The 17,587-nt window shown below is 34.7% G+C and overlaps 1 protein-coding gene across 2 annotated transcripts in view; it reads left to right on the forward strand.

The window, feature by feature from the left end:
- The window catches only part of LOC142975487 (neuronal acetylcholine receptor subunit alpha-10-like), an 83,869-nt gene extending 66,564 nt beyond the window's left edge, over positions 1–17,305 (forward strand). The window contains exons 9-11 of one of the 2 annotated variants that reach the window (XM_076118345.1): positions 1,881–2,022; positions 6,384–6,580; positions 15,520–17,305. In XM_076118345.1, the coding sequence (XP_075974460.1) occupies positions 1,881–2,022; positions 6,384–6,580; positions 15,520–15,651 (471 nt within the window). In that variant the 3' untranslated portion in view covers positions 15,652–17,305. The remainder of the gene's footprint in view (positions 1–1,880; positions 2,023–6,383; positions 6,581–15,519) is intronic. The other variant, XM_076118352.1, reaches the window with a different exon arrangement.
- The last annotated feature ends 282 nt before the right edge of the window (positions 17,306–17,587 follow it).

Raw genomic sequence — 17,587 nt, forward strand, 5'->3', positions numbered from 1 at the left:
CTAGAATAACCAGGTAGAACATTAATCGCGGCACAGAGCATGTATTAAATGACTGTTTGTACATTTCGTACTCAAAAACAAAACACACCTATCGCTTTTAAAATCCTAATAAAAAATCTAAAGTTGTAAATTTACTTTTACGTCTAATTTGTAATGAAATATTTGTTCTATTGACTCGCGGAAAATGCGGATTGAAATGTGAAAGTATTGAAATCTATACACAGACATATAGATTTTAATACTTTTACTCATACCTACTCATTGTAATCCATTTTCCTGTTGATGTGACAGTATACTAATATCATTAAGAGGAAATTTCCGAATAGAGATTGTCCGATTGTGTATCGCTGTTTATCTGATGGGTAAGAAAATACACAAGATCTCTTGTAACTTACAAATCTTTAGTTGTAATTCAGAGTCGAAAAAAATATGTTATTTTATTAAAAGACTAGAGGCCGCCCACGACTTTGTAAGCGTGGAAACCCTTCCCGGGTATATCGCGATCCCTCGGAAACTCCGGGATAAAAAGTAGCCTATGTGTTATTCTAGGTCTTCTATTTTTTTTGAGTAATACGCTCGTCAATTGGTAGTTACTGGTGTTGAAACAGTCAAGAAATATTCGATCAAAATCAAAATACTTGGAAACAATAATCTAGAATCATTTCAACAATAGTCTGAGCAAATACTCCAACAGCACTTTAATATTAACGTTGATTCAACACAATTCTTTTGTTTTGTAAGTTTTCTGCGAAATACTTGGTTCACGTTATGACGGGAGTAGGTGCCTCTTAACGAATAAAGTAATTCTTAGAAAAGTGTTACATCCTATGAAGGTTAGCTTTGATTCTGTATAAAAATATCGGTAGATTCGATAATTCGGTCGATAATAATGGGTGATTATTTCTCTGACCGGAGAAACTTAATTCGTCTATTAGCCATAACATTTTTGTATATAATTAGTTTCCATTTTTCCTAGTTTGAGTTAAAATAAATTGCTATAAATGTAATATTTCAAATACCGCTGCCAGCCGAGTTTAAATTGAAGATTACAAAAAGGAGAAAAATGTAAAAGAAATAAGGAATGGTAGATTTAAAATTATAAAATAGGCGAGGTCGTAGACAGCCGGCAATTTTTTCAAGAGGAAAGCGGTTAATTAATCTGTGCGGTAGCCACTTGGTTATGAGCTATTCAAATTATTTTTTTACATTCAAATTATTTTTATATTAAAACGTAGCATTTCTTTTTGCACGAATACTCTTCGAATTTCCGCTTTCATTAAAAATACGATCAACAACATAACCCTTTTCTCGCAGACGGATATAAACGATTTCTCATTTTGGTGCGAAGAATTATTATTATGGAAATTCTATGTTATTGATTGCTTTTTATAAATAACAATACTACCTAGCAAAAGCAAGAACCGGCCACGAGACTGTGACATACTTTTATGTTTACACGTTTTTGTAAATATTACAAAAACATAATATGCTCCTCCGTTCTACATTTGCTACGTCCAAGATACGAGATCAAGCTACGCATAAAGGCTACGAATGTAGCTACGTGGTGTCTGCGGCTGGTTTTATTACAGCGCTTACGGGCCGTGAGAATGGTAAGCGCGGGAAATGTTAGGCGTCTGACATCGTTTTACTACGCCGCTGACCCGCACTGTTATGCAGTGGGTATCATAATATGTGACGCGCTCACGACCCAAAATAGCGTTTTTGCAGTTGGTATTTTCTGAGAATGTTCTAAAAAAGGCAGTAAATGAGAGAATTTTAGCTCTTTTTACTTCATAGCGTCTATCGTCTCGCTTCAAGTGTTTTTTATTTGCATATTAAGTTATTGCAATGACATTTTTCAACATGTCTGTTGTTCCCAGGGTGACGGCGGCACGGTGACAGCAGGAGGGGTGCAAGTGAACCCCCGAACAGGCTCCCGGTTGAAAGCCGAGGTGCGCTGCGACGGAGCCCAGCTCACGCCCGCTTCACCACGCTTTGCGCGTCACAACCACAATCATCTCGGTAAGAATGAAGAAACCACATAATGATATTCTATGCAAAATGCTAAGTTTGTACTTTGGTATGAAGATATGCCTACTGAAATATTGAGAACCAGGCATTACACTTGTTCTTTAGTAGAAGTAGTATAATTTGTCATGAGATTAAGTGTTTGATAAATTCCCGAGTCCAGCCTTTCTATTCTTACTTTTAATAGGACGTATATCTGTATACTCATAAGTTAATGATCCCTTAAGATTTTAACATCGTAATATCGACAAATAGTTGATGTGACAAATACAATTGTCTCTAAAACATGTATACACGAATTTATTTTTTAAATTTTGCTATATCATTTAAAATTCAATTAAATGCCGGTAACATAAAGAAACTTTTCTTCGCCCTTAAAGCCCGTTGTTGATATAAGTAATAGTTATGAAGCACACGTTCCGCGGTATATTCATTTCCTTAGTTCGCACACGCCACGTGCCACGCGCTACATAATCCAAACAGAATTGCTTCCGTTCGTGTATTAATATTCGCACGTGTAAATGTTTTTCTTCTTGTTCTTAGTTCAATCTACTTAATATTACCACCAGCTGTTACTTATAAGTATTGTTTCATGTTTCGTAAACGGTTCGAGGTTTAAACATTATAATCTAATATAACTTTATTGCTTTACATTAGTTAAACAATCTTTTGGTTTTATCTTGGGTGCGGGGTTTGCTATTCTGTTTTATTAATTCCAAACTGTTCTCCATTGATATAGAGTGTGTGATATATACCTTTCTTTACAACAAAATGTCTATCATATACATGTGTACTTAATTCAATAATTATTCCAGCGAGGGTCAAATATCCCAAAAATACTATATTTGTCAATTTAGTATTAATAACTTTTACGAATAAAATAGTCATACTGTTGATCTGACATCAGATTTATTAAATATCCATGTTTCGGCGACAGATTCAATGTAATACTAAAACAATATTTTATCTGTCCCATAGGAATGGAATATATTTCATATGGAATATTTTTTCTTGAGGCATAATTTATCTGAGCACAAACTTTTATCTTGGGTTACTGTCCCCTTAGGATCTCATACACTAATGCGAGTAAAAACGTTATAATAATCGCCGCGGAGAATAAAACTAACTCCCGCGCTTTATTTGTCTGTGGACTTATCTTGAAACGTATTACTTTGTAACAACGAACGTAGTAATGCTAAAAATCATATTTATACGACCGTAGCGTGATGTTATATAGCCTAAAGCCTTCCTTGATAAATGGTCTATTCAACACAATAATAAGTTTCAATTCGAAACAGTAGTTTCTGGGATTAGCGCGTTCAGACAAACTCTTTTGCTTTATAATATTAGTATAGATTAGTAACAGAAAATGTATAAAAATCTGATCAGCGTGTCTACCAGGCACCGTAGGAACTTTTTTGCAGCACTTTTATGACAGCTCATTCATTGATGTCAAACTCTCGGTACTCGATAGTACCGACTGTACAGAATCGCGCTACAGTTCTATATTAATAAATCCCACGGCACTAATGCCACACTTATTAGCCCCCGGTTTATAAGGTGCATTTAGCGGTAGTTTATCTATTCAATAGCGTTAAAAAAACGGTATTGAATAGATAAACTACCGCCTTATGTACTCAGGAACCGGGCATAAGTGCACTTACTGTTTGTTTAAAGCTGGTAAATAAACAAAAATGTCAGAAACACTTGTCTAGAAACTGGAGCGTGGCTATTACTCTTTCAGGGCGTTCGAAATAAACTAAAACTTGTACGGCGTTTCCTAACAAACTACCTCCGTGAAATTAACGAAACTGCCAATAGGTCTCGATTAATGGGCTGCGGGCACTTAGCTACATGCCTATCATATAATAAATTGGTACTAGGTTTTATCGCTAAAACTCAATCGCAGCTAAACCTCAGGATAGACTGAGGATATTTTTCAAGACCCGCTACGTTTTTATACTAGACTTTGAGCAATGTTTTTCAGTTAATCTGAGACTGAATAACTATTTGAGAGAACGTGTTTTCGGAAGCCTAATTGATTTCTATTCATACGGTATAGCTTTTACCTGTATAAATGATTAATTAATTATCATTACTTTTAAATCACTTTTTTATGAAGCGAAATGTGTACTTTTTTTGTAAGCATGTTTTTTTTTATTTAGTAATATAAAATTAAGATTATATCTTTGAATGATGATAACGCAGAGGGACTTGTATCTGACAGGAAGACAGCATCGCTGAGATAAATGAACCTAGACGAAGTAGAAAGTCTTCCCACTATTTTAACGTTAAAAAACTCTACCTCAGACACCACAGAGGCGGATTATTGATAACTTTTCACGAAGCTTGTTACAAAAAATAAGGCCATCTAGAATTTGGTCAAACAAAAAGTAATTTACAAAAACAAACTACACCTGCGAAAGGCAATTCATCAATAACATCAATTAGATATTACATTCTCAATTATTTTTACTTTATCAAAAAAGGGTTTGACAGTATACGATTGATTACAATATTGCGTACAGGTATTCGACCTTGACATAACATTTATTCAGATACTAAATTTTACGATTTTTAGGTTCAATTACACAGGTGTGAGAGTAATAAACAGACGAGATGAGTCGTAAAAAGCTGATAAACGCAAAATAAAATTCTTGCGCCTCACGAGAGTTGACACACAAATGTCATGCTAAAGCACTTACTTTCACGTAAACGACAACATCATGTGTCAATATTCGATCTAAATGTTATATTTCATAAACTAGCTGACCCGCGCAACTTCGCTTGTGTTACATAAGAGAGAATGGGTAACATTTTTCCCTGTTTTTGTAACATTTTTTACTGGTAGGTACTCTGCTCCTATTGGTCGCAGCGTGATGATATATAGCCTATAGCCTTCCTCGATAAATGGGCTATTTAACGATAAATAAATTTTCAAATCGGACAGTAGTTCCTGAGATTAGCGCGTTCGAACAAACAAACAAACTCTTCAGCTTTATAATATTAGTATAGATTTGCTTCTCATAAATGTCAATATTCGATCTAAATAATATTTCATAAATTCTAATAAATCATTGTTCAGCTTTTATAGCCAGCATTCTGTCAAATAGGTATACGCGTATTAATTAATGTCTAGAGCAGCCGTGAGTCTATAAATCACCACGTCATCCCGTAATCGTCGGGCTAATATAACCCTCGCCAATTGACAAGTACAACAAATGATTGTGGGCGGACTTCGCCGCAACCACGGGACATTGGACAGTAGATTTATGTTCCTACTGAGATGTTACCTACAAATACATTTACCTGTGGCTCCTTGAATAATTAGACTGCGGTGTGTATTAGGCCTAAGATACCTGAAGGTTAGGCTTTTACTAATAATGTCCTTTATAAAGGTTGGAGTGGGCATCCTAACCACTGAACATGATTGTATCGGGTTTCGCAAGCTATCCGCGTGGAAAATTAGGATACTTTTCTGATCTTGTGTAGGTATATCAGATATTTTTAGGCAAGGAAAGGACTAAATACTTACTCTGCTCCTACTTGTACCTCGTTATGAATTTCCACAAAACTATTATACACAAGGTAAATTCACCAAACTATGAAATACAGAGCAAATTTCTCTGGGTGTATTTAATAAGAGTAAGTTGACCAACTTTAAACGAATTTCTACTATAAGGAGCCGTCTAATAAAAATAATGGCATTTGTACCTAACATACAAACTTTTTATATTAAACTGTAAAACTTTATACTTATTTTGTGATTCATTTGCTAGCAAAGTGACCTCATTCGTGAATGTTTATGTTCATGTTTAGGAAACAGTAAAACGGTGTATTAACATCGTTCTAGTTTTATCACGTCGGTACTAGTCTGTTAAGTTGAGCTCTTTGTGTCGTCAGCTCAAATGAGCCGTGTTAAGAGACATGCAACGGCAAAGCCTGAATTAAACCTCTCGTAAAACGCCTCACTAAACCGCTGCCATCAGATGGTTGGCTTTCGTGCTTTTAATTCAACTGGTTTTACCTATATTAATAGACGATAATTGAAAGCGGATGAAGTTGGGATATAAGTATTCAGCTATTTCATTCATAATATAGCATAATCAAAACTTTTGCTTTAGACTTCTGATGTTAAGCATAACGACAAAAGAACAAGTTCGTTTGATCGTATTTTCAAGATGTTATTAGACGAGAAAGTGAGACGACTTCTGATACACGTAGAAATAGGAAAAGGTAATATAACAATAGAGAAAAGCTGCAAAACATTTCCGAAGCTGTACATACCTAATACAACTCTAGCAGCTTAGGATCCTGCTTTACGCTTTACCAATAAATTACTTTCTCATTGTTAGCAGGTGGCACCACCACAAACTCGGGCACGATGAACGCGGGCGGTGGCGGCGCGGTCGCGGGCGGCGAGGCGGTGTGCGGGAGCGCCTGTTCGCGGTGCACGTGCTGTGGGTGCACGCTGCGCGAGGCCGCCGCCAGACACGAGCAGAGGGTCGCCGCCAACGAACGAACCGAGCGGGCTAACCTTGAGTGGAAACAGGTGAGGAAAAAACAACGAATTAGTACAGCTTTCTTTTGAATTTCATATGTTGACTACCTGACCTGTGTAACTTCTCTTGCGTCAAATAAAAGAGAAAGGTCATAATTTTCCCCGTTTATGTTTTTAAATCGCACCAGTAGTTCTTGATATTAGCTTGTTTAACCAAACAAACAAAAAAACAAATTACAATTGTATTATATTTTTATTAAATTCACAAAGGTTAAGATATTTTTCTTTTAGTGGTACTGCTACTACTAATCTACTAAAGCTACGAATTTTCGGAAACCAAATCTTGATAATTTTTATATGAAGACCATAGGTATTGTTGGGAAAACATAAACATTGCTATTTAATTCTGTCTGCGTCTGTATGTTATGTATTTGTATTTTATTTGTTTCCATTGTTCCAATTATCTGAGCTAACAACGATTTGCATTCAATTTATATTGCGTACAATTAATTGGATACACATCAATTCTTTAGTTACGTACATACATATCTACCAACATTTAAAATCTACTGCAATAATATATTCTCAATCTCTCATTAATGCAAAACTATATGACATCAAAATTGAGATAGTAATTCATCCAATAGCACTAAAGCGTCTAAGTTAGACAGCTCGAATGAATACGATGGAAACGTTTGTAATTTTAATTAATTAAAATAGGACATGAATTCACTGAGCCTTATGACAGTTGGAACTTTCACTCGTTGCAGATAAAGATATATTTATTTGCTTTAACATGTGTGGTTTACAGAAAATATTCTTATAAAATAGTTGTTTTATCAATTAAAGTATCAACATGCCGCACCATTGTTGGCATGCAAATGTCTTATACAATATTATAATTTCACATCAATTAAAATTGAAATTCAATTTGAAGCTTTATCAGGTGTTCGTACACATAGATGATACAGTTATGTCACATCTATACTAACATGATAAAGTTGACGAAGTGATGAACTTTTCGTTTCTTTGTTTGAATAGGCTAACTTGATTTTGAAAATATATAATAGTATTACCGCCGAAGTCAAAAGAAACTGCGGGGCTAATTATTAAACAAATACGTAGTTCATTAATTGCTACTACAATATAATTAAATCATTTTTCTAAAAAAACAGCATGCGTATTGTGTATCTCAGTTGAGAACTAGCCTCTAATATATACATTGCTGATTTGACCTAAGGTCCATCATTTTGAGAAAAAACAGTGTTGAGCCTAGTGGTTATCGAATAGTAAACCCAAAATGTTATCATCATACACTTGTTCCGAAGGTGTAAACCACAAAATTATTAGTTCCAGTCGGTTTTAACAGTAGCCAGTATACCGCACGGCAGGTGAAATGAAAGCGAACCAAAATTACTAGTTACATAGTTTTGTATCCCCCTGTGTTGTGGTTACGTTCCGTTTACGTTGTTTCACCTCTACAGGATCATGGGCGAGAATTATTGTGTCAGTTACATGATGTTACTATATGAATTACCCACTGTTATTGGCTTTTTGAACTAGAAGAGCTCGTGGCTAAATCGCAACAATCGCACCGCTCAGGTTAAGCTACGCTTGCTGAAGTTGGTCATCGGATTGGTAACCATATTATGCAAATCGGGCTCCTCTGTGTTTTGGAAGGCATGTTATATTGTGTTGTCATTTTCGAAGACAGTCATTACTAGAAGTTAGGAGCTTGAAAGTCTGACATCCAGTCTTACCGAAGGATATCGAGTAAGATAACTGGGCTGTAGATATGGGCTCCATGTAAAATACTTTCAGTTGCATCCGACGAGACTGGAAGCTGACTCTAACATTGAAACCTTGATACAGTTGAGACATTTCTTCTTTTCTCGAATAAATATTTATTGCGATTAACTGATAGCCTCTCAGGTGATTTGATAGTGATTTTATACATTCATAAAACCGTTATAATTAATGCGAGTTCGTGATTCCAACTTATTTTTAATAGTCGTGAATTTCTGAAGTGAAATAATGCAACGCCATTTAAATAATATGATTTATATTGCCAATTATTTTATTACATTTTCGGCTTGCAGAACGAATGGGAAATAAACTTTTTTACTAGTAATAAATTGTAACTTTTTGCACATTCTGCATCAGATTGGCAATTAAGTACAAACTTTAATGTATGGAACTATGGAATAATCGAAATTATTAAAGTTAATTAATACTTTACTTTATTATAATTGCTAATTACTGAAATAGCGCAATTTTCTACAGTCGGTTCTATCAGGTATTGAGAGTTTGACGTTTAAAATGTCCTTAAAAATAGTTCCTAAAGCGCCCGCTAGAAACGCTGATCAGTGCCCCGATTCTCTACTACTATCGACTACCGACAACCGAACTGTCATCGAGAAATTTTGTATGAAAATCTGATCAGCGCCTCTGACGGGTGTCGTAGGAAACATTTTGGCAGTACATTCTAAATGTCAAATGTCGATAGCTAGCCGGTTGTCGGTAGTCGATAGTACTAGAGAATCGAGGTACAGTTATTATTTTATAAAATTTGTCGACAGCTAGTCGGTTTTTGTTGTCGGCCTTCTCTGATACATTCAATAAGCGATTGTCAAAGTTAACACCGATTACATTTGATTCGTAGCTACTGACTGTCGGTTTCAATAACCTATCGGGATTGCGAGATATGGTTATGAAGACACGTCATAAATTAGGTTCGTTGTTATAGCTTAAAACTAAGATTATGTTGAAATTGAATTTATGTTCAAACAACCTAGACGAATATATTAAAATGTTTTAAATTCCATAGAATAGTTTATTTCTTCAGCTTCGATCCAAAATGCAGAGCTTTCGAAGATCGAGACCATTCCAACGACTTAAGAGGATTGTAGTATCGGAATCTATTCTGATCTTGAAATCGGTTTAACTTGGAAACGGAGGGATATTTTGAAAACAGTAAATATCACCTTGTTTATTTTAAACCCAAACATATTATTTAATGTTACAAAATTTAATCTATACTTATAATAAATCTGTAGAGAGGTCAATTCTGTACATTGAATATATTTAAAAAAAAACCAATGGGGGATGTTTAGTAACGGATACTGATACCGAATCTGCAATTTATAATTTTCTTTTCTGTCTGTCTGTCTGTCTGTCCTCCGTCTGTATGTGACGCTATCACGTAAAAACTACCGGATAGAATGCACTGAAATTTGGTATATGCATAGATTAAGTAGTGGAGCAGTTTCTAGGATACTTTTTATAGCATAAAATTTCAAAAAAATTTAGAAAATTGAAAAATATACGTAGAAATCGTTTGAACCTGCGTTTCCCTATAGAGGCCATAGATGGCGTTACAATCCATTTCACAACATTCGCATAAAGTTAACGCGGCGCCTGCCGTATCGATACCTGTTGTTCGCACCAACCAATAGATGGCGTTATAGCTCGCAACAAAGCATGTTTTTTCTAATTAATTTGTTTTGATGGCTTTATTGTAAAAAAATACCTTTGAAACATGCTATACATTTATAAGATTTTTAAACATAAATGTTGTATGATATATTACACAAAAATGTTGGTTTACGTGGGTCCGGTGCGGTCGGGATATCCTAGATGGCAACCGAGTAATTTCGTTTGTTGTTCGCCGCAACTAACAGATGTCGTTGTTGTTCGAAACACATAACCAAATTAATTAGTTGCATTAAGGAAATAAATTGTATAGCTATGAAACAGACTACGTGGTAAGTTTTAAAAAATAAACAACGGATGATATATAAAAAATAATTACGGGTTACGCGGTTTCGGACGTATCATCGCAAGTAAACATTATTACGCGTGTGAAGAGCTCCGGCGCAGATAGGTCTGTCTGTACCTATTATAATATTCTGAATCCAGACGGGTAAGCAATGGTCAGTCTATAATAAGGTATTATATTTTACACTGTAAACTGGTACGGATACAGACGAGAGCGGAAAAGAAGGTAACCACAGGAAATCAGGCCTGCCTGAGCCTGTGTCACATTGTGTGCCCTTCGGGTCCCTTTCGTATATAACCATTAGATGACAAAAGAGTTGTTAGCATTTTTATGTGTATCGAGTGCTTCGCAATTCGCGTGCTCAAACGAATAAGCAACAGTACGAAATTCACGCGATCGGAGCCGCACGGGTCAGCTAGTGAAAAATATGTATGCATTTCCACCTACTGGTTTAATAAACGTCATGTTTGTCTACGTTATTGTATGTAAGTACATAAATATCAAGCTTATATCTCAAGGTGAAATCATAGATGAATGAAATACATTGGCGTATCCTCGTTTACATTGAATATCCCATGTATTAGGGGACAATGATATATATTGGCCATGTTCTGGTAGCTAGCGTGTAGCTAATCACGTTTTACCGTTAACCGTTAGTGATTTATCAACATACATTCAACATTAATGTCAAATATTTCTTTATCTCTCTATCTGTTAGCTATCTCTAAATGAAAATATAATTCGTAAAATCAAGATAGCTCTATATCTCATAAAATAAAATACAATGAAATTCACCATAAGCTTCATAAAATGTCCACATATATTATTCGTACGCAACAAATTAAATATATTTTGGTAGAGATATTTCGCTTTGTGTCGGTCGTGTGGCAATTTTGCCTATTAGTGGTGTCGGTTTAAACAATACTGAATGAACGTGATCTCTCTTTGTAGAGATAACTTAGTTTATTATTCAGGAAAAAGTTATACCATACAAATTCGTTTTATAATGCAACCATAGATGTATTATAATTTCTCAACTTTCATGACGCAAATTATAAAGATCATATTGTTTTATTTTCTTGACGTTTAGGCCAATAATAGCAAATTTATCTTACGGTCAACACCATTATTTGATTATTCGGCGATAACTAATTTGCTATTCATGTCTTGGTAGAATCTGTACTATCTTTATCACAGGCGAGAATAAAGGTTAAATGCTTTATGACAAACACATAAGTTATTCAGTCACCTAGTTTTACCATTTCAATTACCTTCTCAGGTAAAGTTAATCAACACATCATAGTACAAACCTAAACTAACCTAACTAATTTGGTTAACATAATAGGCGCTAAGTAAATAGGGCGGCCTAACGTCCTAGCTTGAAAGACCTGGGCATAATGCGCACATAGATTTATCACCGTACAAGTAAATGCTTTTGATATCTCTATGGACCATACAGCGGAGAAGCCAACACATATTCCAGCAATAACGATATTAAATTACACGAATATATTACTTTAAGGGTCGTAGCACACAATATAATGCGTAAATGGATCATCACCGCATCTCCTTTAGCCATTTGTTATTCTTTACGTGAAATGTCATACTGCAACGCACTTTTATCATTAACGTAATATTGTGATCGCCTCACTTTGTCATCTGCTCTTTGACGGTTTAGCGTTAAGTACCGAGGATTTGACATTTAAGATTGGTTCCTCAGTCATCGGATACGGGCGCTGATCAAGTTTTCATAAAATAATTGTCGATAGCTATCCGGTTGTCGATAGTCGATAATGGCAGAGAATTGCACTACTGCAGGCGTTTTCTGGTTTAGCATTTGAACCTATGTAGCGGAGACTTAGATCTACCTTAAGCCAATATTAGATTGAAGCCTATTTGCAACCGAGGAAAAATACAACAAACTTTCATCTGCTTCTTATTATCTGTGTGTGCTGCTACCTTAATACGTAATAGATATTATTATCAAGAATGTACGAAGTGACAGTTGGTAGTACATGTCTACGCGAATGTGTAATAGTTTAAATAGTTGCTCCAACAATGGGCACTGTCGTATTTGCGGATGCCATGCCTGTTTCACTTGGACAACGTTGTAGAAGTTCAGAAACAGATGACATTTTGCGAAACATGTTCATAATGTGATGGCGTGGGATGCAACATACTATGTTCAGTGATACACTGATTCAGTTAAAGGTCAAAAGACACATACCATCTTTTAATATAATACACCGTTACACAGTACGTGGTATATGATCTCTTTTTGTGTTATATAAAAAATATAGAACCCAATCCGACTACGGGGATGAAACATTGAGAAAAACAAACACATATTAATTATATTTTTTTACTGAGAGCGTTTTAATTGAAACACATGAAAGCAGTGCCTAATACAAATAAATGGAGATTTTAATCGTTATTCTCTGAAGTTATTATAAAAGCTTTGAATGGAAGGTACGAGGTTGCGTCAGTCGCAAATCTTCGTACCTAGAAGTTTACCAATTTCCATACATTCAATATTTTCATTCATTTTCGTATTACCATAAAAATCTGAATGGCAAATTGCGTGCAAAATATCAATCGCGTATTTTTCCTCGGAATGTCGCAGAATCGTGCGTAACGCCATAACGTTAGAAGTTTTAAGTGCGCGAACGTTTTAACATAATTTAATATACTTTCCCAATAGACTAATGTTGACGAATCGAAAGTTATTGCAAAGTCCAATGTTTGATGAAACCCTTGACGTGACATGATTTAATTTACACCGAGTATGTGGATATAGACTGGATTTAACTACGTAACTACTTAATTTTAGTGAGTGTTTTCAAACTTAACTATGTCTAATATAATGGGATTTGATATATTTTTTGTTTAGCATGATTGTTTGGTAGAAATAAATTATTTTTAAAGAACAAACGTCGGAAAGTATCTACGACAAAGTTCAATAAACAATAATAACATATATTTTTTATTAAAGCAAGCACAATTTACAATAATTGAAAATATTTTTACGTTTTTAGTCACAGCATTGCTAATTAGTTTTTAGTAGCCAGTTTTTATATTTTACTAGCTGACCCGCGCAACTTCGCTTGCGTCACATAAGAGAGAATGGGTCAGAATTTTCCATGTTTTTGTAACACTTTTTACTGTTAGGTACTCTGCTCCCATTGGTCGTAGCGTGATGATATAAAATATGCTTTTTTTTTCACGAAAAATATTCTCAAAATTATTTATATCTCTTAGTACAACGAAGTCGCGCTAAGGCATATCCGCCATTAAAACAGTTGCCATGGCAACGGAATTTTGTTAATTCAATGTCATTATAATATTGATATTTCGCGACTTCGTTGAATTTTCTGAATTTTCCCGGGAAATGCGTCATTTTCCCGGGGTAAAAAGTAGCCTATGTCCTTTCTCGGGTATCAAAATATCTCCATGGCAAATTTCATGCAAATTGGTTCAGTAGTTTAGACGTGATTGAGTAGCAGACAGACAGACAGACAGACAGAGAGACAGACAGACAGAGTTACTTTCGCATTTATAATATTAAGTATGGATTGGGAATTATTTTGAAAAAAAAAACTTTACAATGACCCTACCATATTGATACTTTAGACAGGGATAAACAGCAGAACCTATTATATTGAAGTACGAAAACATAAAGTAGTATCAGAATAGCCGATGCTGATTCAAGTTCAATCTAGTAATAAATAAACTTGGAACATAGACTTTCATACAGTATATTCAAAGTAATTTATGTTATCAATAATCGTCTCATATTTTCTTTTGATTGTCATAACAAATAAGAAAACATATAAAGGAATAGGCACTGGAAATATTACCTCGTTTATAGAATATGATGATAATTTCAATACGAGCCTCATATTAGGTTGATATCGCGTTTGTTCTGCTCACTGGGTAAAGATATCGCAGACACGATTTATTATGATTGTACGTCATTTCATAGACCATTATTGATATTAGTATTTATTGTACTAATATGGCTGATGATTGAGCAATTGGAGAGATGTTTGTTGGATAATAGCGAGGATATTTGCAACTCAGGAAATACATGCACTGTTATCAAAGCCACTGCTTTGTTAAACTATACCTGTGATCTGGTTTAATTAACTTCATAAATTTTTTTGATAGTTCATTGTGACTATTCAGGTGAAGATAATTTAAGTTTCCGAACATTACTTATGTTCAATTTTGTACAAGTTACTAGTCTAGCGCGTTTTATCTCTACAAAATTAGACAGATGAACAACTTTTCTTTATTAATATTTGCAATTGCTCAACAGACTGGATTAACCACCTGCTTCCATCCAATTCAAATAATACTTTACTTGTCATATTACATTTATAAATCTAATATTGAAATACCAAAAATACATATTCATATTTTAATAATAGTCGACACGGTCCCCTCTCGCGAGCATAGCTGGGGGATAACTGAGCGTTATTTGTTGCGTGCCTTTAATATGTTGGCGGATTTACATGCGAATAGAGCAGCACATGCTTTAGTGTTTGTATTCAATATTAAATATGTTTTCTTAGAACGTTCTCGGAATATACAATTTCGTTCTTGCGTTGTGTATTGCGTTTTATTCATAGATTAAGTAACATTTTAAGGTGAATTTTCTAAAATGTATTTGTATCGTGTTTCTGAAGTATTATCGTAAGAATCAGAATTTATAATATTTATGTAAAACTTAACAAAAGACGTTACGATTAATATTTTTTCCACGGAATATGTCTAATTTCGTGATATTTATAAATTAGTAAATGGTCAAAGTCATCAATAATTTTAAGTCTTTGAAAAGCACAAAATGTAATCTAATTCCAATCGCCCGTTTACTTTTGATACTTAAATATTCCGTGGCATTTGTTGTGATGCTTCGCTCTAATAGGATTTACAACCAAGCTTACAGTCTTATCTGTTTCATTTTGTTTGAAACTTCGCCGTTTCTAAATGAACAATTCTACCTTTATAATTTGCGAGTGACTTATTATTATTATGAAAATAACGACCACAAGGAAAAGGAATTCAATAGGAAATTGAAAAATGTCTTACAGGAAAACTACCCTCTGTAAGGTTGAACAATAATTTAGAAGTTCCCTTACTCTTATATTAGTTCCATTTTTCAGGGACATTTTATGTGATGTTCGTATATTTGAACGGATATATTTCTCAGGTGGCGGTGGTGGCGGACCGCGCTCTGCTGGCGGTGTTCGTGCTCGTCACCGCTATATCAACGGCGGCCATCTTGCTGCCACAGCTCAACAACCTTCACGTCGGTAACACGCCTCTCAAACCACCCATTTAGAGGCAACGCAAATCTAGGATTACTTGGAACAAAGTCTTCTGCCAACGAATAATTACGTGTCAATAAATAAAAATTGTGCCAAACTATAGTGCGCCGCTGCACCTCGATATAATACCTAAATACATTTCTGTAATAAAGATGTCTTCTGTTCTGATCACACTAGGGGCTAGTTAGTGACTGGTGAATATGGAATGATATTTATAAATACAGTTTCTAGTGTGATAGACGTCGTTGGAAATGAATAATGAATAAAATATAGATAAGCAGTTGTTTGTGAAGTTGTGTATGAGACGCACAATGTAGCCGCAGTCGCCTCGGGCTATGACTGATAGCGAGAAGTTTGAATGAGCCTCTTTTTGATTAAACAGACGGCACCTACTGCTTTGAGATAGAAGCAGTCATGTTTACCGTGACTGTGGCTTTAGTAACATCACACGTTATATTTATATGAGCTACAGTTCTACTCTTGAAGTGAAGGCCTTGGCACTGTTTGCTTTCATTCTTAGTGTGCATGCTGGTGGCCTACGGAATCGCGCGTTAATACGTATGGAAGTTACTTAGGTTTAAGTATGTTTTGTAATATGAAAATACATGAGTATTTGACGAAAATGACTAACTGGAATGTGTGAATAGTATTTCAGTTTTTTGTAGTTATTGGCATGAAATGTTGTGCTGTTCTAATATGCGAAAAATTTGTGGATGCGACTCATTTTTCTTAACGTTTTATTACTTTTTCCGTTACATTATTTGTCACTGAAAAAGTTCTTAAGAAAGGAACAAGGACCCATATACCACGCCCTACCAATAATATATAGCGTCGAGCCCTTTGCCCTTAGAATGACTTGGTGCCGCTTTACGCCACACACAGAAATAATCGCTGTGATGACAAATTGCCAGCTGTACTGTAAGATGCCCTAAATCACCGAACATTGTGGCCGGATTATTTGAGTGGCTTTCTGTAGAGATTATTATTATATGAGTTAGATAAAGCTAGTAGTCTACTCTAGCTCTCAGAAACTGTATAAGAAGTTATATTTGTCATTATTTCACAGGTTTAATCATCTTACACAGTGAACAAATCTCGGTTGTATATTGTAAATTGCGAGAAACTTCCAGAGTTTGTTGATTTGTTTTCCTTTCATCTGAATTTTGTTTCGACATTCATCCCTTCAATTGCAATCATCTTTCCGTAACCATCAAAAGCAGAGTCGATCCGTATTTCCTTCACATTATATTTGTATTAGACAAATTATTTGTGCCAAATATTTGATAATGTCAATTAAGATGTTATTGCAATATATTGCAGCATGATACTTAGATGTGATAGATATATGCTTGTTATCAATAGGAATAAAAATGTGGATTGAATGTTTTAAAACTTTCTGAACATGTAATTATACTTTAGCAACGACTAGTTACAGATGAAAAGTCAAACTGTCTCTGATATAATCGAATTCTTCCTTCACGAAGCCAAATCTTTTAACTTCTTGATACTTTTAGAATGATAGTTAGGTACAAAATATATGGATACAATAATATAAAATAGAATAAGCTCAAGGTTGTTACAAATTGAGTTAAAATTGTAAATATCATAGTAAAGTTAAGAAGAGTTGTTAATTATAAGCATTGATTATACTGTACAAAATAAGAATAAAGTTTGTGAAACAAAATACTTTCTTTTTAATATTAATAAACGGTAACCCCGAATACAAATTAACATCGTATTATTAGCATACCTAAGTGTGCTTCTGGATCAAACACCTTTTAAGTATCTACACTATTTTTTTATTTCTGTATTATGTTTTTCTAAAGAATATTGTAATACAAAAACACAGTCAGAGCAACTGTAGCGTTGACTCGTAGGCGTAATTTCTGTTTCTAAAGTACAATTATCCCACTCACTTAGCCACCAATTAGAATCGTATGTCACAAGAGT

Source organism: Anticarsia gemmatalis, chromosome 1, assembly GCF_050436995.1.
Source record: "Anticarsia gemmatalis isolate Benzon Research Colony breed Stoneville strain chromosome 1, ilAntGemm2 primary, whole genome shotgun sequence".
NCBI classification, from domain to species: domain Eukaryota; kingdom Metazoa; phylum Arthropoda; class Insecta; order Lepidoptera; family Erebidae; genus Anticarsia; species Anticarsia gemmatalis.